Below are 23041 nucleotides of genomic sequence, written 5' to 3'. Positions count from 1 at the left end.
TGTCCAATGGCGGACAGCTGCTTAAACCTTTCCTTCTGTGACAGCCAATCCCCGCTCTCTACCTTGAGCCGCTTCACCCGCGGTACCCAATGGCCTGCAGCTCTATATTAAGCCACCCCTCAAGGGAGCGGGAGGCTATCAATGACCCGCCCCTATATCGATTGGGCCTTCTTTCCTGTGGTATCCAATGGCATGCTTCCTGCTTAAAACTCCTCCTCCTGCGGCGGTCTACGGCCCGCCCCTCTGCCCTAAGCCCCGCCCATAAGAAGCCTGACTGCCCGCCTCTTCACTCTTGGAGCGCCTCTGTTTCTCTCCTCCCACCTTTTCTCTTTCACCTCCCATAACCTCCGTCCACTCCCATTAGGCCTCTGGGTCACGCCCCCTTGGCTCTACCCGTTATCCAATCCCGTTAACTTGCTCTGCTCCAACCCCTCTTCTCATTGGTTCCCCTGCGCCTCTATCCTCGCACGTGGTCATGAGCGACGGCGTCGCCAGCCCGTGACGGCCGGTGGGCGGGACTTCCGGTGGCGCGCAGCCCAATAAGCACGTTCAGATCCGCTACCCAGGCCGCCGCCACCGCCCCCTCGGCGCTCTGCTCCCGCCCCCGGCTTCGCCTCCCGTGCCGCCGCCTCCGCCGCAGCCGCTGCCGCCGCTGCTGCCGCTTCCCGCGGCCTGGGCCTCCCGCCGCCAGCATGCCTCACGCCTTCAAGCCTGGTGACTTGGTGTTCGCCAAGATGAAGGGCTACCCGCACTGGCCGGCCCGGGTGAGGCCGCGCGGGAGATGGGCCAGGCAACGGGGGTTTGGGGGGTGGGGCAGTAGCGGCCCCCGGCCTGAGGAACTTGCGCCCTGGGGGTCTGTGGGGCTCCCGGCCTGAGGAAGCCTCGTGCCTGGAGGTCTGGTGGGGGGGGTCCCCGGCCTGAGGGACCCTAGTACCGGGGGTGTGGGGGACATGGGCCTGGACGTCTCAGGGTCCCGGGCCTGAGGGACCCGCCCGATGGGGGTTTGGGGAGACCCCGGCCTGAGGGGCCCACTCCGGGGGTCTCAGAGCCGAGGGACATGGGGTTGAAGGACCTGGAACCTGAGGGACCAGGGTTCAAATTTGAAGAAGGTCGGTGGGTGTCAGGGGAACTGAGAAACCTGGGATTTGAGGAGAGGGCTCAAACTGGTGGGAAGGAGGTACCCTAGACTGAAAAACCTCATTGGAGGGCAACAAGAAGCCAAGTTCCGAGGGGCTGGAGGTCGTGAGCCACGCCTGTGGGGGGGGGGTGTTGGCCTAGGGATAAGGGATAAAGTAAGAGAATGGTTGAGGGTCAAGGTTGAGAGGTGTTCAGGGAGGCCAGGGCTGGAAATGGGGCTGGGGGCTGTGTTTACAAGGTCGCTGGAGCTGAGAGGACTGGATCTGAAAATGTGGGGCATCAGAGACCAGAGGTTGGAATGAGACTTATTTGGGGAACCCTGGGGACTGGTGCCCTGTGAGGACCATCCCCCCCACCCCCAGACCCTATGGAGGAGATTGGTTGGGGCACCAGTTGGAGGGAGGGCTTGGTGTGGAGCGATGCTTGAGACCAGCCACTGGGACTCAAGCTGGAAAGGAAGAGCATCTGAGGGAGGGGGCTGGGCCAAGAGGAGTTTGGGGATCCCTTTTGGAAGAAGCTGGGATTCAGAGAACCTAGGTGATTCGAGGGGTTCAGGTCTGAAGGGCGTCTTAAATGAGAGTCCCAGATCTGCAGAGTGGAGTTCCATGTCTGTGGGGCAGCCCAGTGTGGAGGAGGGGCCAGGAGGTTGCTGTCATACTCAGATCTAAGTCACCCTAGAGCTGAAGTTGTTGGAATATGCTTGGTAGGACTGGAGAAATTTGGGTGGTGGGATGTGAGGCCCAGGCAGCAGTGGAAGCAAAGGACAGTAGAAAAATGAGGCTGAATGTTCAGCTGGAACAGGAATACAGGAGTTGCCTGGGTGGTACTGTGGGGTTGCTGGAGATTTTGCCCTCACTCCCTGCTAGAGCCCCCTCCCTGCCTCCCTCTGGGTGGAAGTAAGCAGAAGGGCATCACACAGAGCTGGGCGTTTGGTTGCAGAGAGTCTTCCATAAAGTTCCAGGAGAGGGCTCTGGGTCTGCTAACCAGGCAGCCCTGTGAGTAATCCAGAGCCGGTGCTGCCGCTAGGATGTCTGGGCCTCAGGCTCAGAGGCAGGTCCTGGGTGAGAGCAGAGCAGAAGTCAGGCCTGGAAGGCATGGCAAGCTGGTCCTCAGGGTGATGGAGATTGGGGATGCTTCTGTGCAGGAGCGGGATGCCTGGGATGAATGAACAGGGCCCAGAGCTCAGGGAGCAACGATTCTGAAAAGTAGCGTAGAGAACTGAGGAAGGAAGCTGGGTGAGGGGGCAGGGAGGATTCCAGCAGCCCCCAGGCTTTGAAGAGGATGGGAAAGAATTAGTGGGGACCAGAGAACCCAGTATAACCTCATGTGCTCGGGCTTACTTTCTTGGGGGCACCAGAGTGATAAAACTTTACGGGCACTTTCCTTATTCAAGAGTACCAGCTTCTCTCTCTCCTCCGCGCCCCACTCCAGCTGGCTTTCTCAGCCCAGAACGTTTCCAAGCACCTGATTGGAAGTGAAGAGGCTGCTAGCCTCCTGTGGGGAGGTGACTGACAGCTGCTGGAGCCCATGGGCCTGTAGGGAGAGGGTGGGACTTCCTGGATGCTCAGGCCTGTCTCCTGCAGCCCACCCCCCACCCTCTGCATCCCTGGAGCTGCCAGCTGGAGCCTGTGGGAGACGAATCACTGATCACCTCTGTACGGGAGGGGTGTCCTGTGGGAGGGTCCTGGGAGTTCGTAGAATCTGGGCTAGGCCCCACCCCCTGGCTCCTCAGAGGACCATATTTGGCTTTGCCCACGTGAAAATCTACCTTGGGGGCAGAGAGAGGACCCTGGGGGGGAGGGGGCAGGTATGCAGTTTTTGGGGGGTTGTTGCACAGAAGAATGTAGATGTCTAATTGGAAGCTGATGTGTCTTCCTCTGTTGAAGGCTCCCCTCTCCTCCCAGCATGCTTTCCCCCAAGTAACTTGGCTGATTTCTTAGTGATTTCCTGGGTCAGTGGATGGAGCTAGCCCCGGCCACCCCCTGACCTGTCTCTCACTGCAGATCGATGACATTGCTGATGGTGCTGTGAAGCCCCCACCCAACAAGTACCCCATCTTCTTCTTTGGTACACACGAAACGTAAGTGTCCTCAGCTGGGGCTGGGTTTTCCCCTCCTGGTGCCTCGTGGGGTGGCCCAGCTCACCTGGGCCCGGCCCGTGCTTCCTTTCTCCAGAGCCTTCCTGGGACCCAAGGACCTGTTTCCCTACGACAAGTGTAAAGATAAGTACGGGAAACCCAACAAGAGGAAAGGCTTCAATGAGGGACTGTGGGAGATCCAGAACAATCCCCACGCCAGCTACAGCGCTCCTCTGGTGAGTACGTGTGGGTGGAGAGCCGCCGGCGTGGTGTCTGCAGAGCCCAGGTCAGCACGGGGACCAGAGGCGGTCTTAGCTTGTCTCGTGGCAAAAGAGGAGGCCTCTGGGATGGTGCTCCTCCAAACTCGGCCCCGCTGACATCTGGGGCCTAATCGTCCTCTCAGGGGCCATCCTGGGCACGGTGGGTGTTCAGCAGCATCCCTGGCCCCCACCCACTCGGTGCCAGGAGCTCATTCCCTACCCAGTTGTGATAACCAAATATGTCTCCAGGCATTGCCAAGTGCCCTGGGTTGGGTGGAGGGGTGCAGGGTCACCCCTGGTGAGACCCACTGTGCTCGGATTAGCCTCAGTGCATAACTTTGTTGTTACAGCTCCAAAGAAACCTTTTGTTTCCTAAGGAAAAGAATTTTTTTCTTTCAATAACACCCCTTCCTTCCCCTATTACTGCCAGATTTCAGACTCAGAAAAAGGCCGTAATTAGCAGATGTTAGAGTTCTTGGTTAGGTGAGAAAGAAATGCCAAGAGTCACAGATGACATCTCAGTGGCAAATCAGTGTCTGGAAACATTCAGGGAAAAGAAAAGAATTTAGAGAAGTTGAAGTTAAATTCATAAAAAGCCTTGGAAAGCTGAGGAAGGACGGCAGAGGAAGCCTTGCTCTGGGTGTGTGGGGTGAGGTTGGCGGATGAGGGGAGGCTGGGCTGGGGGTCTCCACTCTGCTTTTCGCCACCACTCTTGGGGTTCCTGCGGGAGGCGCATAGAGGTGGAGGAGCCTGGCCTCAGGAGGGGTGGGCTCGAGGTTGGCTGGGAGGCCAAGGGAATTGACTGCAGGGCTTGGAACTCGGCTGTTAAGAAAGGAACGGACCTTTCATGTGGTCTGCGGGCAGGGAAGCAGAGCTGGAGAGAGCCTGGTTTGTGTGAGCGAAGGACCGAGTAGTTCTGTAGTGTCTGGTCCTGCTTGAGAATTCGGGGTCTCAGGATGGTCTGGATGTGCCTCTCCTGCAGCTCAGTCCACCCATCCATCCGGCAAACGCTCCTGTCTTGACCCCTGCCCTGCTCGGGCCTTGTGGTCTCCTAGGGACCAGGAATCCACGATGAAGCTGACACACCTCTGGCCTCCTGGAAGCTCAGGGTCCAGAACCCGGGGTCCTTCCACAGGTATCTGTCGAGCACCAAGGCTTGGCAGCACCTGCCTGAGGGACCTGGCCCACATTCCATGCGCCTGGATATCTCTTACTTTTTCTCCCCTGGTGGGTCTGGGAGACCGAGGTTCCCCCTGCTTTGATCCCTGCCGTCCTTCTGGGCTTTGCTTGTTCCTGACTTGGGTAAGTGGATCGGAAATTCTTTAAGGTGGTTGAGTTTCATGAGCTCTTTTTCTGGCCCCAGCTCAAGATCTGTTTAGTCTCATCCTAAGCTTATTGCCTCCCGGTGAATCATCGCACCATTTAATACTTATTACACACCTTCAGCCTGCTAAACACTGCGTAGATGCCTGCCCTCGAGGAAATGAAACTCAAAAATGGTGTAACCTGGACATTAAACCAGCCCTCTGCAGACTCCCCAAGTTGAGAAGTAGCTGTAAGTCTGAGTGTTTGTGCTGTTGCTGTTGGTTCCCTGACCCATCTACACCTCCAAACCGAACATCGGCTTAAAAATGCAGATACCTGAGCCCCACCCATAGAGATTTAGGTTTAGTAAAGGCCTAGGGCTGAGGCCTGGGCTCCTTGAGGTATTCATCCCACGCGTTACCCTCGATGCTTCTGATGGAGCCAGCCCACAGCAGGCTTCTGGAAGCACCGCTTTGAGGGTGCCTGGGCAGTCTGTCTTTTCATCCTGTGAGTTTTTAGTTTATTTTTACGTTTCAAGTGGGAATACAGACTTCATTGTACAAGACTGAAAAATACAAAAGGGCATACGGTGTGCGGTCAGTCCTGCCTCCCAGCTGCTCTGTTTCGATTTCCTTTCAAGGTAGCCCCAGCTACCAGTTCCTTGCGGGTCCTTCCGTGATCCTTTATTCACGTAAAACCCTCCATAGCTTGCTTTTTTAGAGCATGTAGTTCTCTACTTTGCTTTATTCCATCAGTAACGTATCTTGACAGTTGATCCCTCTTGTCGTGCGAAGAATAGTTTCATTCTTTCTGACAGCCTTAACCCAGCGTGCTCCCACCAGGTGCATCCTGCCAAGCCCAGAGGTGGAAAATGGTATCTCAGGGTGGCTCCAGGCACACAGTGATCCCAAGATGGGCTGGGCAGGCCATATCTTTTCCATTTTACAGCTGAGCACACTGGGGACTGGAGAGACCCTGCTAGAATCTGCCACCTCTGAGACGTAGACCAGGGTTTTTGAACACTGTGGGCTGGATCACTCTCTAGGGGCGACCTGAGCACTATGGGCTGTGGAGCAGCCTCCCTGGCCCCACCCACCTGATGCCAAGACCACCCCCACCACTATCTTGACCATCTGAGTGTCTCTAGACTTGGCCACATGCCCCCTGGGGAACCGGATCACCCCTGGTTGAGAATCACTGACGTTGAAGTTCCCCAGTTGAACATCCTCGTGACCGGACAGAGGAGGAGATAAAGGGACCTGTCCCAGTAGCTGGTTAGGGCTGAGCTGGGACTAAAACCCAGGCCCCTCGTCCCCCAGGCTGAAATTCTTTTCTGGTCAGTATAAGATGGGGACAGGGGATTACTGGAGCAGGAGGCGGCTGGGAGAGTGACATCTGCGCACAGGGACCTGGGGCGAAGAGCCCTACTGTGTGGGTGTGTGGACCTGCGTTCGAGCCCTGGCCCTTCCTCTTGCTCACCGTGCACCTTAGGGATCGATGTCACCTCTCTGAGCCTGTTTCCAAATCTAAAACAAAGGTTCAGGGTAGAGCCAGCTCTCGTGGGACTGTTGGGAGAACGCAGGGAGCACTGCGTGCCTGGCACCCAGCATGGCCACGTGGGTAGCGCTCAGTGGTGAAGGGGCGGTAGTGGGGGCTGAGGAGGCCAGGCTGCGCTTGACTTTCCCCTTCCACCTCAGTCACCCCCCGACCTGTGAAGACGGCTAGAGAAACCCACACTCGTCCCACTCAGCCAGCGGGTCTTGGGGTGGGCCCGCTCTGGGCCTTTACTTCCTGGCTCCTCTCCCAGCCACCAGCATTCTTGTCCCCTGAATATCCCCACGGAGGTCAGATTTCCCAGAACCTTTGCTGGCAGGTGGTTCGATCCCATGGGCTGAGCCCAGGAGATCCAGAGTTCCTGGCTTTATCCACAGGCACAGTGGAGGGCAGGTTACTTACCTTCCCGGAGATTCTCTTTCCCGACTTGTGGAATGTGCCCATTTGTCCTGGTCACCTGCCCGGGCCATCAAGGCACAAATAGGGTCACAGTCGGTTGAGGGCTTGGCAGACGCAGGGCGGGATTTTCCATGAGCAGAAGTGTGTCCGCTGGACCAGGCTTCGAGGCCGAAAGCGGGCTGGCTTGTACCCCAGCGCTGTTGCTTACTCACCATGTGATCTGGGGCTGTCACGCCGCCCTTTGCCTCATTGGCAGAGTGAGGATGCCAGCTCCCACGTGTGACACGGAGAGTGGTGACCACTCGTGTATGGGGGTTAGACCTAACTAGTGCTGCCTCTTCCTGCCACGGTACTGGACCCATCCTCCTGCAGATCAGGAGGGTCTCGGACCCGCCATCTGGTTGCTCACGCTTCAAGCTGCTGTTTTCCCCGAGAAACCCCGGGGATGTCATCTCCCTCCTCCACTTGCCAGGGGTGCTCCAAAGAGAAGCGACGCCCCGGAGGAGAGGTGTGAGGGCAATCCCCCTGAAAGTCTTATTTTTCTCTCCTGGGGTTTCAGGTTCAGGGCTTGACCTAGTTGTGTGGCACTTTTTAGTCTTGTCACACAGCAAAGCCAGGGCCCTGTCGCTGTGCCTGGGGGCCTTGGCCATGATGACTCAGGGATGCGGGTCGACGGGGTCCTGGGCCTCATCTTCCTTGCTGGTTCTGTGGACACTGTTAGCCCTTCTGCGCAGAGGCTGTGGGGGCTCAGGACCTCTCGGTGAGGAGAGCAGGGGCCACGTACAGGGTGAGCATGGAGCGCAGGAGGAATGGACCGCCAGGTCCCTCTGTCCACTCCCTCCACCCACGCTGTCCCTGTCCTGGCCCTGGCACCCACCTCCTCTCCCACGTTTCCGTCCCCTTCCACGTCTTTCTGCTTTGATGTGCTGCTGAGGCCTCGGCTCAGCCTCTGTCTGGCGCTGACCTGGGCCCTGTGCCCTCCTCCAGCCCCCCGGCCGCACACACTGCCTCTCCCGGTTCCTTGTGCCCAGTTTCACTTGGTGCATCTCGTCACCGTGGCCCTGGGGTCCCCCTCTTGCGCCTCCTCGTGTTTTTCTTGGCCAGCATGCGTGCCCACTCCCATGCATTGACCCCTGACAGTAATCACACCAAGGGAATGTGACTTTTTGGAGTCTGTTGGAATGTCCTTTTTTTTTTAATTGCGGTAAAATCCACTTAGCATAAAGTTCACCATTTTAAGCATCTTAAAGTATATGCTACAGTGGCTTTCAGCGCATCCACAGTGTTGTGCAACCATCACCACTGTCTGATTCCAGAACACTCCCATCACCCCACCGAGAAACCCCCTCCCCATTAGCAGTCACCTGTAATTCTTCCCTCCCTTCAGCCCCTGGGAGCTCCTTATCTACTTCCTGTTTGTATGAATTTGCGTATTCTAGACTTTTCGTATAAGTTGAATAATGTATTTGGTCCTTTGCGTCTGGCTTCTTTCACTTAGCATGTTTTCGAGGCTCATCCACACCGTGACATGATTCAGAGCTTCGTTCCTTTTCTTGGCCAAATATTATTCCATTCTGTAGCTGTCCCATGTTTTGTTTGTTGGTCAGTAGATGGACACTTGGGTTGTGGCTTTTACAAAATCTCAGTCTCTCTCTCTCTTTTAAAAAAGTTCATGATTTAGAAAAGAAGTACTATAGAATAGTGCAGTCAGATTTTATACTCAGCCTTGGCCGTGCTGGGTGCCCCAGAGCGGTAGCGGCTCCCTGGAGCCGGGACCTTGTCTTACTGGTCTCTTGCCCCAGCACCCAGCGCAGGGCTGGGCACGTAGTCAGTATTCCACACACTCACTGGATGAATGAGTGATGGCTGAATATGACCAGGCCTCCTCCACGTTTCTCCTACAAACATAAAACACCCAGAGCAAGTTCAAAAACAGGCCCAAGAAAGCCCTGTGGCCTGACTCACTGTGCTCCTCTGGACCCGCGATAGGCCCTGTGTGGTCCGGCCCTGGCCCACCCTTCCGTCCTCTCTCCTGCACCCCAGCCACACCCACCTCTCCGTGTCTCTAAGGGCACCTTCACTTATGCTGGCCCTGCCTCCTGGAACTCTGGCCCCGTCCACTTTGCATTCTGGGGACAACTCCTCAGCTGAAATGTCACGCCCTCCAAGGGTCCCCCCACCCCCACTTCAAAATCTTCCTGTCACTTTGCCCCCACCTTTCCCTGATTCCTTCACTCCTGTGCACCAGTATTTTCCAGTCTGCCCATCACCAGAGTGACGCTGATCTGTTGAAGTGTGCTCAGTCTCTCATTAGATTGTAAGCTCCCGGGGGCAGGGGCCATGCTGCATTCACAGCTGGGTGCCCACCGCCAATCTAGCACAGTGCCTGGCACCCGGCAGCTGCTCGCGGCCAGCTGAGTGTGTAGTCAGGTCCAGCAGGCGGCCAGCACGGAAGAGGTGCCATCTGCGTGTTTGCAGTTTTAGTGGCTGTGACTGCCTGAGCCTGCATTTTGGGCTAAACACGTAGAAGCATCAGAAGTTCAAGCCCAGCAATCCTGCCCTAGGTCATTTTCCTCCTCAAAAATAATGGGATGATAATGATTTTTACAAAAAGCAAACCTTGATGGACTTCTTGCTAGTCTGCGCACTGACCTGAGTACATCACTTCTGCCTCATCCTCGCCACGGCCCCATGAGGCCAAAGCAGTGTTGTGCCCATTGCTCAGATATGGGAACTGAGGCACAGAGAGGCTTATGTCACTGACCCAAGGTTTGCCCTTGGACCCCACAGTGCTTGAATCCTAGCGCTCAGGACGCGTGTCCGCTTTGTCCTCCCACCTCAGTTCGCGGGGCTTTCTGGGCCTCCATTCCCTCATTTGGGGAGTGAGCGGCCGGGCCTTGATACCTGAGACCCTGCAGGTAGGCGCTGTCCTGTGAGTTGCCGTCTTGGTTGGGAAGCCCTCCCAGCCTGGTGGTGACCCGCTGTCTCTGCCCCCGCCCCAGCCGGTGAGCTCCTCCGACAGCGAGGCCCCTGAAGCAGACCCAGTGGGCGGGAGCGAAGATGAGGAGGACCGGGGGGTCATGGCTGTGACCGCCGTGACTGCCGCAGCTGCCAGCGACAGGATGGAGAGTGACTCAGACTCGGACAAGAGCAGCGACCACAGTGGCCTGAAGCGGAAGGCAGTGGCCTTGAAGGTAGGGGCGGGGCGGCGCACCTGGCCTGAGGGGGACTTCCTCCCACCAGGGGTCTCATCTGGCAGCCTGCTCTCCCTCCCTGGCCTTTCCTTCTTTCTTTTTTAACATATATTAAAAAAAAAAGTGAGGTAGTGTACACATATCATGAAATGCCCCCTTTCAAAGTATACTATTCAGTGGGTTTTAGTACATTCACAGAGTTGTGCCACTGTCACCTCTGTCTCTGTCTAGTTCCAGAACTTTCCATCACCCCAAAAAGAAGCCCTGTCCCCATCAGCAGTCACTCCCCATCCTCCTCCCCAGCCCTTGACAACCAGGAATTCACTCTCTGTCTGTGGACTGGCCTGTTCAGGACATTTCATATCTATGGAGTCACACATTGTGTGTCCTGTGTCTGCTTCTCTCACTGAACATCATGTTCTCAGGGTCCGTCCACGTGGGAGCGGGTATCAGTGCTGCTCTCCTGCTCACGGTTGAGTGATGCTCCCGTGTGTGGAGGGACCACGTGTTTATCCATCCATCTCTTGATGGACATTTGGGTTGTTTCTGCTTTGGGCAGTTACAAATAATGCTGCCGTGAACATTCAGGTAACAGGTTTTTGTGTGGACGTGAGTTTTAAGTTCTCTTGGATAGATTCTCTTTCCTGCCTTTTTTCCTCTCCTCTGCCTTTTGACTGCTTCTGAATATTTGGGTGCAGAATGGAAGGACCAGGGTTTAGCAGCAAGTTCTTTTGCTAGAGTAAGGCATTCTTTTTATGATTTGTAAAAATAACATTTGCTTTTGGTTCCAGTTGTAACTATAAGCCACGCTCATAGATATGTTAGAAGATGCAAAAAAAAAAAAAAAGATGCAAAAGCATAAACAAGCTGGTGGAAAATGCCTGCACTGAGGGGTTTCTGTGCCGAGGACTAGAAACACCCTGATGTCTTTCTCAGTGTTCCTGCGTGTGCCTCGTGTCGGGGTGCGGGTAAAGTACAGAGTTGGCAGTCATACGTACAGTATGTGCCGTGCTGCTTATCCACCTAAAATGAGAGTATTTCCTTGTCACTAAATATTATTTTATGATGCAGTTTTCAGTGCTTGAGAAGTAATCTATGGTATGACTAAATTCTAACTAATATCTTGGTAAGATTTTGGGCATTAAGCTTTCCCTCAACTTTTCATGATCTACTAGGCATTAGTTTTAAAAAGTCCCTGCTGTTTCTGTTTATACTTGTTGGAGAAGTTAAACAGAAATATGTAGAAAATGAATGCTCCCCCTCATCCTACCCCATAGAGATAAATCACTATTTGTAGGTCAGTATATATTCAGCCTTTTTTTTTTTTTTTTTTTTGCGGGAGATGGTGGAGCCAGCTTTGCATTAAACGAATTTGAGAATTCACTACCACAACACCTTTTCTCCGCACTCGGAGACATTCAGAAGACCTCTTCCCTCCTAACCCCGTGCCCCGGCACGTCGTCGGTGTTCCTTGCCCCCATGGCAGGGGCGGTGGCGGGGAGGATGCCATGGTTTTCCATCGGGTCAGCTTTGTGCTTTCTCTCTAGTTAACATGACTTTGTCGCTGTTTTCCTGTGAGTCTCTGGATCTGGTCTTCATGTTCACACTTCTCAGGCTCTCTGTGGAAGGCCTCCTGTTGTGAGGGTTTCGCCGCAGACCCCACTGCAGCCTCGGGGAGTAGGGGCCCCAGGGTCCGGCAGGAGGGTTGCTGAGCCGTCTGCCCGGCTCCATTCTCTCTGGGGTCACAGGTTCTTGCTGCCCAGAGCCCTCCCCACATCCTCCCCTTGGGCCCCGCCTAGAAGGTCCTGCCTTGGTCATCTTAGTCGTCACGATTTCTGCCCTTCCGTCTGGGGAGCCAGGCCCCACCCTGGCTTGAAACGCCCAACCTGTGACTGCTTCGAGAATCTGACAGAGTGTAACTGTGCATGGGGAACAGAAGTGTCCTGGGGTTATGCTGGGTTCCCTGAGTGCTGGGTTGAGTCCCTGTGCTGACAGGTGAGAAGGGAAAACACACACTCCCTGTCCCCGTGAACTGGACCCAGGGTCCCACCCATCCCCATCCCCTCCTGCCCAGGAGGGAGCCTGCTGAGGTGTGAGGAGCGCCGGCCTCAGCATGGCCGTCCATCCTGGGAAATGGGGCCAGACTCCTGCAGGTCCGGCCGCAGTCGTGCCCCGTCCCCTCCCTAACCACTCATTGCCCTCTCCCACCGCCTCCACCCAGGGACTTTGTACCTGCGTCCCCTCGGCCTCCCTGCAGGCTTCCCCGTGCCTTTCCCTGACCGCCCCGCCATGGCCGCCCCTTCCCACCGCACCTTTCTTTTTCCAGGACTCACTCTTTGATTCCTCCCTGAAGTTTCTTCTGGTCTCTCCCGACCAGAGGACAGGTTAGGTGGAGTTGGGGCCTCATCTCTCATGGGCGCATCACTGATATCATTGACCCACAGACAGGGGCCTTAAACAGCAGCCGTCTGTCTTCCCACAGGATTGGAGGCTGGACATCCAAGATCCAGGAGTCAGTGGGGTCACTTCCCTCTGAGGCCCTTCTCTTTGGCGTGAGGATGGCGGCCTCCTCCCCGTGCCCTCGAGTGGTCTCCCTCTGTGTCTGTGTCCTGATCTCCTTTCCTTACAAGGACACCAGTCACACTGGATCAGGGCCACCCTAATACTCATTTTATCTTAATTATCTCATCAAAGACCCTATCTCCAAATAGTCGAGTTCTGAGGTCCTGGCAGGGCAGGGCTTCAGGGTAGGAATTTTAGGGGAACGCAGTGCTGCCCCTCACACCTGGCCTTGGACAGGCCCTGGAGTTGGGGAGATGCTCCGTGAATGGTTGTGAAGAGAACCAGCGAGTCTTGGCCGTGACAGGACAGAGGCACAGGCGCAGCGTAACTAAAGCAACGGCCGACGACGCGGGCGGACGAGGCCGTCAGTTGGCGGAGACCTATCTCTAAAGCTCAGTCCTCTGCCTCCTCAGTTCTTCCTTTATATGATTTCTGAAGTTGGCTTCTTTGGGTGGGCATCTGGGAGTCCACGGACCCCTGAAACTGAATTCAGAATTGTGTATGTGTGTACTTAAAAAATCTTTTTTATTAAGGTGAAATTCACAGAGAAAAACTAACCATTCTAAAATGTACAATTCAGTGGTGTTTAGTACATTCATAACGTTGTGTAATTACTCCCTCTGTCTAGTTCCAAAACATGTTACGTGTTTTTCTCGGAAAAGGATTCCTGGTTTGGTTTTTCTTTATTTTTTTTCAATTGTAGTAAATTACACATAATGTAAAATTCACCATCTTAGCCATTTTTAAGTGCACAGCTTAGTAGCACTAAGTACATTCACACTGTTGTGCCACCATCCCCATCATCTGCCTCCAAACTTTTCTAGTCTTCCCAAACTGAAACTCTGCCAGTGAAACACTCAGTCCCCACCCTCTCCCCCAGCCCCCGGCCCCGCCATCTACTTTCTGTCTGTGGATTTGAGCCTCAGCTCTTCCCGGGCTGTGGGTGGTCAGGAGGGAGATGGCTCTGCCGAGCACAGGATTTTTCTCAGTTGCTGATCCATTCGTGCTGCTTCCCTCCCAGATGTCGGTCTCAAAACGAGCTCGAAAGGCCTCCAGTGACCTGGATCAAGGCAGCATGTCTCCATCCGAGGAGGAGAACTCTGAAAGCTCCTCTGAGTCGGAGAAGACCAGTGACCAGGTGAGCAGCTGGCTGGACCCGGGCGGGCGTGCCAGGGGGAGGGGGGCACAGGCGGGGCCAAGTGGCAGCCGGCCAGCGAGTGCCACGTCCAGCTCCCTTCTCTCTGCCCAGGACTTCACCCCTGAGAAGAAAGCCGTGGTCCGGGCCCCGCGGCGGGGCCCCCTTCCAGGACGGAAGAAAAAGGTACAGAGTTTTGTTTTGTTTCGTTCCTATTTGCCGGCCTGTGGAAGCCCCTCAAGCGGCAGCAGCCATGGTCTGCGGCAGAGCCGGTCCGTTTTGGAGGAGGGTAGGTTGCAGGCCCCCGGGAGACCCCAGGGACCGCTTCTGCCTCCACTTTCACTTGTGGCTTCGTCCTGTGGTTTCCGAGCACTGTGTGCACAAAGCACCTCCCCAGCGCAGGAGGCCACCCAGCCGCCACCGATCCCGAGAGGGAGAGGGACTTAGAGGCAGTTTGGAATACGCGGTGCTGGGATGCTGGCATCGGAAGGGATTAGCGCACTCTTAGGGGCCTGTGTGTGTGAGAGAGAGAGAGAGAGAGAGAGAGAGAGAAAAAGCATGTGTGTGTTGTGTGCATGTAGGAGTGTGTTGTCTATGTATAGGAGTGTGTGTACAAGCATGTGTGTCTGTGCCTATATGTGTGGGTGTGGAGTGTGCGTGTCTGTGAGCGTGTACATGGGTATGTATTATGTGCATATACAAGTGAATATGAGCGTGTGTGTGGTGTCTGTGAGCATATGTGGTGTGTGTGTGTTTGCGCGTGCACATGCATGTACAAGTCTGTGCCTCCTGCACTTGGAGGAGGCGGTGAGGCGCAGGGAGGTCTCCCACCCTGACTCAGGTGAGCAAGCAGGCAGCTGTGGGCACAGATTCCGGGCCAGAAGGAAGGGTTTCTGGTTTGGAGAGGTGGGTTGCTGCAGGGGCACTTGGCCACCCTCGCCCTGGCTGCTCTCACCTCGCCGCGGCCTCTTCCAGAAGGCGCCCTCAGCCTCTGACTCAGACTCCAAAGCAGAATCAGACGGGGCCAAGGCTGAGCCGGTGCCCATGGCAAGGTCCGCGTCCTCCTCGGCGTCCTCCTCTTCCTCCTCCTCCTCTGACTCGGAGGTGTCTGTAAAGAAGCTTCCTCGGGGCAGGAAGCCAGGTAGGCCGGCTGGGGAGGTGCCACCTGGTTCCCTGGGCCTGGCCTGTGGGGGTGGGGGGGCTCCCGGGGGCAGCGCTGGTTGAGGCCACCCCCTCCTCCTCTGCCGCAGCTGAGAAGCCTCCCCCCAAGCCCCGGGGGCGGAAACCGAAGCCTGAGAGGCCGCCGACCAGCTCAAGCAGCGACAGGTGGGTGCCAGGGTCCTGCTGCGGGGCGCAGGTGGCGGGTGGGCCCTGGGACCGGAGCCCTGACCGGCCCGCACCCGCAGCGACAGCGACGAGGTAGACCGCATCAGCGAGTGGAAGCGCCGGGACGAGGAGCGGCGGCGCGAGCTGGAGGCCCGGCGGCGCCGGGAGCAGGAGGAGGAGCTGCGGCGGCTGCGCGAGCAGGAGAAGGAGGAGAAGGAGCGGCGGCGCGAGCGGGCTGAGCGCGGGGAGGCCGCGCCCGGGGGCAGCGGGGGCAGCAGCGGCGACGAGCTCAAGGACGACGAGGAGCCTGTTAAGAAGCGGGGCCGGAAGGGCCGGGGCCGGGGCCCCCAGTCCTCGTCCGACTCGGAGCCAGAGGCCGAGCTGGACAGAGAGGTGCGCGGGCGCCCCCGGGGCGGGGGCGGGGCGCGGGAGGCTCCTCCTCTCGCTGGCGCTTCTAGCGAGCCCGTCCCTTTACCTTGTGCGTCTGCTGGGCGCCAGGAATCGGCAGTGGGGCCGTATGGAAACAGAAACCCACTGTTAAGAAGCTGACATTCCGGGCAGGGAGGCTGGCAGGGAGGCTGGCAGTGCTTGGTCACGAGTGGACGGCCTGAGGACGGTGTGTGGTGCGTTCCAGGGCGTTCAGTGCCAAGGTGAAGAGTGAAGCCGGGGTAGGGGGTTGTGAGCTGCTGGGGTGAGAGGGTGCAGGCCTGAAAGGCTTCAGGTGAGGAGGTGGCATTGAGTAAGGATCTGAATGACGTAAGATGAAGTGAGAGGTGATCTGGGAAGATACCTGGGGGAAAGGCATTCCTTGCAGAGGGTGTAGCACGTGCAAAGGCCCTAGGGCAGGACTGTGTCTGGTATATGGGAGGAACAGCAAAGAGGCCTTTATGTCTGGACCAGAGTGATCAAGGGGGAAGAAAAGGAGGAGGGGAGGACAGGAGGGACAGGACCATTAGCGCTGTGTGCTACTGCAGGCCCATTAGCTCCCTGTCCTCGTGGCACTCAAAGGCCAACCTGAATCCAGGAATCTGACCACCTCCCAGGCCCATCACCTGCTGGTCCGAGCCTAGAGCCCCGCACAATGGGAGAGGAGGAGGAGGAGGGAGCAGGACAACGCCCTCTCCTCTCCCTACTGCTCTCTCTTTTGTCGAAAAAACGGGACCAAGTTCCCTGGCCTGGGAAGGGCCCTGCTCAGCAAGAGGAGTTCAGTGGGGCCACCTCCTCATTGGGTAGTCCTTTCAGGGCCTGAGAAGCTGCTGTCCAGAGATGGACTGGAAATGGGGTCCTTCCTCCTATCCCATCTCGCCCGACCCACCAGCTCCCATCTGCGCAAAGGTGGCAGCAGGGTGTGTCCAGCTATATCTTTAAAGGGACAGCTCGTGGGTCCTGGGCAACCTTGCGCTGCCGCTCCAGCCTCTCCCTTTCTCTGGCTGCTGCAGGTGAAGAAATCCGCGAAGAAGTTGCAACCGCAAAGCACAGAGCCCGCAAGGAGACCCAGCCAGAAGGAGAAGAGAGGGCGCTCTGAAGAGAAGCCTCGAGCCAGGTCAGTTCCTGCTCTGCCTCTCCTCCCACAGCCCCTGGGGGCTCTCCCGCCTGCCTGTCCTGGTCCCCATGATCCTGGGCACCCCTACCCCTTGCAGGAAGGTCCTGGCTTATTCTGGTTCTTGGGGCCCCATCAGGTTATGCAGGAGCCGCTGCCTTGGACTGCGGTCCTTCCTGGAGCATGCCTCTCACTCGGAGTGACCCTGCCCCCAGGGAACAGCAGGCAGTGTTGTCATGCTGGGGGGCTTCTGGCGTCCAGTAGGTGGGGGCCGGGGAGGCTACCCAACACCCCACCGTGCCCAGGATGCCCCCCACCCCGAGAATGACCCAGCACCCAGTGTTAGAACTACCTAGGGGAGAAAGTGTCCCCAGACCACTGGGGACTTTTTAAGTCCAAGGCCCACTGACGTTGGGGAACAGAGCCCATCTCCCTGCCCACCTTCTCCATGGAATCCCAGCTGGCAGTGAGCAAACCTGTGCACTGGGAACATGGCAGCCGGACCCCCGAGCAGGACAGAGTCGGAGGGGCGGTAACATGCGTGCTACCATTTCCCAGTGTCAAATTGGAGCGCCTTTCATTTATTTATTTATATTTTTCCAAATTGCTCCCCTGTCCCCTTTGGTAACCATAAGTTTGTTATGTCTCTGAATCTATTTCTGTTTTGCAAAGAAGTGTATTTGTATCATTTTTTTAGATTCTACATGAGTGATATCATATGATATTTGTCTTTCTCTGTCTGACTGATTTAGTATGATAATCTCTGGGTCTATCCATGTTGCTGCAAATGGCAATATTTCATTCTTTAAAAAAATTTTTTTTGGTGTATATAGTCCATTGTGTGTATATACACCACTTCTTCCTTATCCAGTCACCTGTTGATGGATATGTGGATTGCTTCCATGTCTAGGCTATTCTAAATAGTGTTGCTGTGAACATTGGAGTGCGTGTATCTTTTCAAATTAGAGTTTTTGTCTTTTCGTGATATATGCCCAGGAGTGGGATTGCTGGATCATGTGATAACTCTGCTTTTAGTTTTTTAAGGAACCTCCATGCTGTCCTCCATAGTGGCTGCACCAGTTTGCATTCCCACCAAGAGTATGTAGGAGGGCTCCCTTTTCTCCACACCCTCTCCAGCATTTATTATTTGTAGACTTTTTGATGATGGCTATTCTGACCAGTGTGAGGTGGTACCTCATTGTAGTTTTGATTTGCATTTCTCTGATAATTAGCAATATTGGCCACCTGTATGTCTTTTTGGAGAAATGTCAGTTTGGATCTTCTGCCCATTTTTTGACTGGGTTGTTTGGTTTTTTGATACTGAGCTGTATAAGCTGCTTGTATATTTTGGAAATTAAGCCCTTGTCAGTCACATTGTTTGCAGATATTTTCTTCCATTTCATAGGTTGTGTTTTCATTTTGTTAATGGTTTCCTTTGCTGTGCAAAAACTTTTGAGTTTAATTTGGTCCCATTTGTCTATTTTTGATTTTGTTTCCATTACTCTGGGAGATGTATTAAAAAAATATTGTTCAGATTTGTGTCAAAGAGTGTTCTGCCTGTGTTTTCCTTTAGGAATTTTATAGTATCTAGTCTTACATTTAGGTCTTTAATCCATTTTGAGTTTAGTTTTGTATAAGGTGTTAGAGAATGTTCTAATTTCATTCTTTTTACATGTAGCTGTCCAGTTTTCCCAGCACCATTTATTGAAGAGATTGTCTTTTTTCTGTTGTATATTCTTACCTCTTTTGTCGTAGATTAATTGACCATAAGTAGGTGGCTGGACTTTCCTGTTCCACTGAGCTATGTGTCTGACTTTGTGCCAGTACCATACTGTCTTGACGACTGTAGCTTTGTAGTATTAGTTTGAAGTCAGGAAGCGTGATTTCCCCCATCTCTGTTCTTTCTCAAAGTGGTTTTGGCTGTACAGGATCTTTTGTGTTTCTGTACAAATTAAAAACATTTTTTGTTCCAGTTCTGTGAAAAATGCCGTTTATAATTTTATAGGGATTGTATTGAATCTGTAGATTGCCTCGAGGAGTGTGACCATTTTAACAGTATTGATTCTTCCAGTCCAAGAACACAGTGTGTCTTTCTGTTTGTGTCGTCTTCAATTTCTTTTGTTAGTGTCTTAACAGTTCTCAGAGTATAGGTGTTTTACCTCCTTAGGGAGGTTTATTCCTGGATATTTTCTTGTTGATGCAATGGTAAATGGGATTGTTTCCTTCATTGCTCTTTCTGATATTTCATTATTAGTGTATAGAAATGCAACAGATTTCTGCATATTAATTTTGTGTCCTGCAACTTTTCCGAATTCATTGATGAGCTTGAGTAGATTTCTGGTGACGTCTTAGAATTTCCCATGTATAGTATCATGTCTGCAAACAGTAATAGTTCTACTTCTTCCTTTCCAATTTGGGTTCTTTTTATTTTTTTTCTTCCCTGATTGCTGTGGCTACTAGGACTTCCAAAACTCTGTTGAATAAAAGTGGTGAGAGTGGGCATCCTTGTCTTGTTCCTAATGTTAGAAGGAGTGCTTTCAGCTTTTCGCCATTTGCATGATGTGAGCTGTGGGTTTGTCATACGTGGCCTTTATCATGTTGGGGTACATTCCTTCTGTGCCCACTTTCTGGAGCGCTTTTATCGTAAATGAATGTTGAATTTTATCAGAAGCTTTTCTGCATCTATTGAGATGATCATACAGTTCTTTTCTTCAGTTTGCTAATGTGGTGTGTATCACACTGCTTGATTTGCAGATAATGAAAGAGCTTGCACCCCTGGAATAAATCCCGCTTGATCATGGTGTGTGATCTTTTAACATGTTGGAATCGGCTTGCTGGTATTTTGTTGAGGGTTTTTGCATTTATGCTCATCAGTGATAATGTCCTGTAATTTTCTTTTTTTGTGATATCTTTGGTTTTGGTATCAGGGTGATGGTGGCCTCATAGAACAAATTTGAAAGTGTTCCTTCCTCTGCGATTTTTTGGAATAATTTCATAAGGACAGGTGTTACCTCTTCTCTAAAATGTCTGACAGAATTCACCTGTGAAGCCGTCTGTCCTGGGCTTTTGTTTGTTGGGTTTTTAAATTACTGATTCAATTTCAGTACTCTTAATTGGTCTGTTCATGTTTCCTATTTCTTCCTTGTTCAGTCTTGGGAGATGGTGCCTTTCTAAGAATTTGTCGCTTTCTTTTAGGTTGTCCATTTTATTGGCATATAGTTGTTCATAGTGGAGTCCCTTTTAGGAATTCATGCACTGGGTTTTACACAACTGGCCACTGACCACTAGCCCCTGTTTTTTTGTTTTGTTTTGTTTTTGTAATTGAAGTGTATTTGATTTACAATATTGTGTTTCTGGTGTACAGCATAGTGATTCAATTATATACATTGTTTTTTATATTCTCTTTCATTGTTGTTTATTATAAGATACTGAATATAGTTGTCTGTGTTATACAGTAGGACCTTGTTTATTTTATATATTTTTCAGTTACATAATTAAACAAGGAATTCTGGGCTTTCGTGTTGTTTTTCTAGAAAGACCTAAAGGAAGGGTGAGGTCTTTGTCCCCTCGGGTGCAGCCCTAAATCAGGTCACGCCGGACCTTGAGCCCTCTCCTCCCAGATTCCTGGGCCTCCTGTAGATTTCCTTCCGCAGTGACCATGGGTCACCCCATGTGGGTCATCCCTTGGTGGGGAGGATGGAGGCTGTGGGGACATTGGTCAGGGGCTGTCTAAGGGCTCAACTCCCCACAGGCCCGTGAAGGTGGAACGGACCCGGAAGCGGTCGGAAGGGTTCCCGCCAGACCGGAAGGTTGAGAAGAAGAAAGGTGAGGGGCCGGCTGCCTAGTTGCAGCCCCCGTGGTCACTGAGAGGGGGGAGGGATGGCTGTGGAAGGGCTGGCTCCCGTCACTGGAGCGGTGCTGGGGCAGGTCCCCAGCCAGCTCCTGGGAGGGGCTGCAGGAGCACCTCGGTGCAGCCTGGGGCTCCATGCTCAGGCCTGGGTGCCGCCTTCTCTCCTGAGCACAGAACCTTCTGTGGAGGAGAAGCTTCAGAAGCTGCACAGCGAGATCAAGTTCGCTCTGAAGGTTGACAATCCGGTGAGACCTTCCCCTGGGTGCAGAGGTCATGTCACGGTCCCCCTGGCCCCTCACTGCTAGCGCTTCCTTAGAAGTTTCAGGACACAGAGGCAAACCCAGGCTCCCACGGGGTGGGCAGCATGGGGTCCTTGTTCACGTGGGGGTCCCCCCTGCTGAGGACCTAGCTTGGCCTCCTGAGGTGCAGCGCTCTGCATCTCCACTAGGTGGTGCCGTGCAAAGTCCAAAGATCCCTCAAGTTCTGGGTCCTTCCCACTGTCCCTGGGGTCCCTGTCACTCAGCCCTCCCCTGCAGGGAGAGCCCCAGGGGGTCTTTCTCTGCCCTGTTGGGCCCCAAGGACCCTCTCAGCTAGGAGCTGTCCCTCATTGCCCTTGCCGCCCTGCAGGACGTGAAGAGGTGTCTGAACGCATTAGAGGAACTGGGGACCCTGCAGGTGACCTCACAGATCCTCCAGAAGAACACAGACGTGGTGGCCACACTGAAGAAGGTACGGCAAGAGCCCGGGGGGGAAGGGGCTGTTCAGGGGGGCAGAGGGCAGCTTGGGAGCCGGGTGCCCGGCCGCAGCAGCCATAGTCAGCGAGGAGGAAGCTATGCACAGGGGAGGGTCTGGGCGGGGGCTGAGGCTGGCTGCGCCTCCTGAGCCAGACCTCTTGGTGGCCAGATCCGCCGCTACAAGGCCAACAAGGAGGTGATGGAGAAGGCTGCGGAGGTCTACACCCGGCTCAAGTCTCGGGTCCTGGGACCAAAGATCGAGGCCATCCAGAAGGCAACCAGAACTGGGACGGAGAAGGAGAGGGCTGAGGTGGAGAAGGCCGAGGAGGCGCTAGCCGGAGAGGAGGCCCCCACGGAGAGGGCGGAGGACGAGGCGAGCACTGGTGAGGAGCTGGCGGGAGAGGGCTCAGCACATTCAGGGCCCTGAGAGCATCCTGGAGCTTCTATCCAACAGCCCAGGTGGCACGATCCTGTTGGCACTCTCTGCACAGGCTGGCTGTGTACATGAGGCATCAGCGCCTGGTACACACACCCCTAGGCCACTCAGAGGCTCCAGACCCTCAGTGCAGATAGCATGGGAGGCTGTCTGTGTGCAGCCAGGTGTGGAGCGTTACTGGGACAGACAATCGCAGAGGTCCGGGAGGGAAGGGCCACAGATGGGCTGGGAGGAGAAAGGGCATCTTTGTAGGGGACCCGAACCTTCCTTCCTGATGGGGTCACATGGTTGTGGTGAGAGATGCTTAGAGCAGCCCTTCAGACTGGCATCAAGATAGCTTAGCCAACACTGCCTGGGGGAAAGCGTGGAGGGGGAGCCTTTCCTCATCTCTGGGCTGTGGCAGGCTTTTTCCCAGTGTTGCCCACCGCCCCTCCCTCCTCTAGGCTGTGTGGTCAGGGCTGGGGCTGGCTAGAGGAAGGACCTGCACACAGCCAGCTGTCCCCATGTGTCCAGAGGCTCAGGGGTGGAAGTGAATGCAGTCATGCAGGCAGATCCAGAGTCCTCCAGGACCCCTGCCCCAGACCGACTCGCCTCCTGCTCGTTCTCTATGGGCACCGTTTAAGGGGTCCCCGACAACAGCCCCACAGTGTCCCATGAGGCTCTCTCCCCCCAGATCTCTCAGCCCCTGTGAACGGTGAGGCCACGTCCCAGAAGGGGGAAAGCACGGAGGACAAGGAGCAGGAGGAAGAACAGAACTCAGAGGAGGGGCCCGGGGGCGGCTCCTCCGAGGACCTGTTACACAATGAGTAAGTGTCACTGGGACTGCGGGGCGACTTTCTGAGAGAAGGCACCCTGATGTCTGGGCTGCTCCCAGTGGGGTAAGGGCCACAGGGACTTCTGCTCCCACATGCTGGCCACCCACCGTCACCTTTGCGGCTGCCCCCTAGACCCCTAATGAGGGAACCCTGGCCATGCGGAGCGTCCAGGGCCAGCCTGTGCGTGGCGGGGCTGCAGGCCTGGCTGGGGGAGCGTCGGTCTCTGTAGGTGACAGGAGGGGGACAGGCAGGAAAGGGGCCTGCTCACCCAACCTGTGCCGTCCACCAGCAGTGTGCGGGAGGGCCCGGACCTGGACGGGCCCGGGAAGGAGCGGCAGGAGCGAGAGAGGGTGCGGATGGACTCGGAGTCCCTGGACGACGAGGACAGCTGAGCCCGGCAGCCTGCGGCCAGGCCCCGCTGCCACATGCGGATGGTCCGAGGCCAGCCTGGCTCCTTCCCGGCGCCCGGGTAGCAGAGAACTGTTGGGGAGACACTGTGCTGTTCGTTTGTATTTGTCCCCCTGGGTTTTTTTCTGCCTAATTTCTGTGATTTCCAACCAACATGAAATGATTATAAAGGGTTTTTTTAATGAAAAAAAAAAGTCACTTTTATTGGCTTGGTTTTCTAGTGGTGTTACTGGTACAGCTGGGCCAGAGCTGGGGAGCGGCTTGCAGCAGTCAAGGGCCTGTCGCGGGACAGAGGGTTTTAAGCCATAG

At 54.8% G+C, this 23041-nt stretch overlaps 1 protein-coding gene across 3 annotated transcripts; it reads left to right on the top strand.

The window, feature by feature from the left end:
* Positions 1-588: 588 nt before the first annotated feature.
* On the top strand, positions 589-22927 carry HDGFL2 (HDGF like 2). Of its 3 annotated transcripts, none has more exons than XM_072947929.1 (16): positions 589-764; positions 3141-3217; positions 3312-3450; positions 9735-9926; positions 13510-13626; positions 13738-13809; positions 14599-14764; positions 14874-14949; positions 15030-15342; positions 16389-16492; positions 20241-20314; positions 20514-20584; positions 20967-21068; positions 21243-21456; positions 22183-22315; positions 22617-22908. In XM_072947929.1, the coding sequence occupies exons 1-16, from the start codon at positions 693-695 to the stop codon at positions 22714-22716; spliced, it is 2022 nt and encodes a 673-aa protein (XP_072804030.1). In that variant the 5' UTR covers positions 589-692; the 3' UTR covers positions 22717-22908. The 3 variants fall into 3 exon arrangements, with proteins under 3 accessions (XP_072804030.1, XP_072804029.1, XP_072804031.1); XM_072947928.1 differs by having other exon boundaries at positions 591-764; positions 22614-22927; XM_072947930.1 differs by lacking the exon at positions 589-764 and adding an exon at positions 872-894 and having other exon boundaries at positions 22614-22908.
* Positions 22928-23041: the final 114 nt, after the last annotated feature.

Source organism: Vicugna pacos, chromosome 22 (assembly GCF_048564905.1).
Source record: "Vicugna pacos chromosome 22, VicPac4, whole genome shotgun sequence".
Taxonomy (NCBI): domain Eukaryota; kingdom Metazoa; phylum Chordata; class Mammalia; order Artiodactyla; family Camelidae; genus Vicugna; species Vicugna pacos.
Note: the sequence above shows the minus strand (reverse complement) of the source record. Positions and strands in the feature narration are given on the sequence as shown.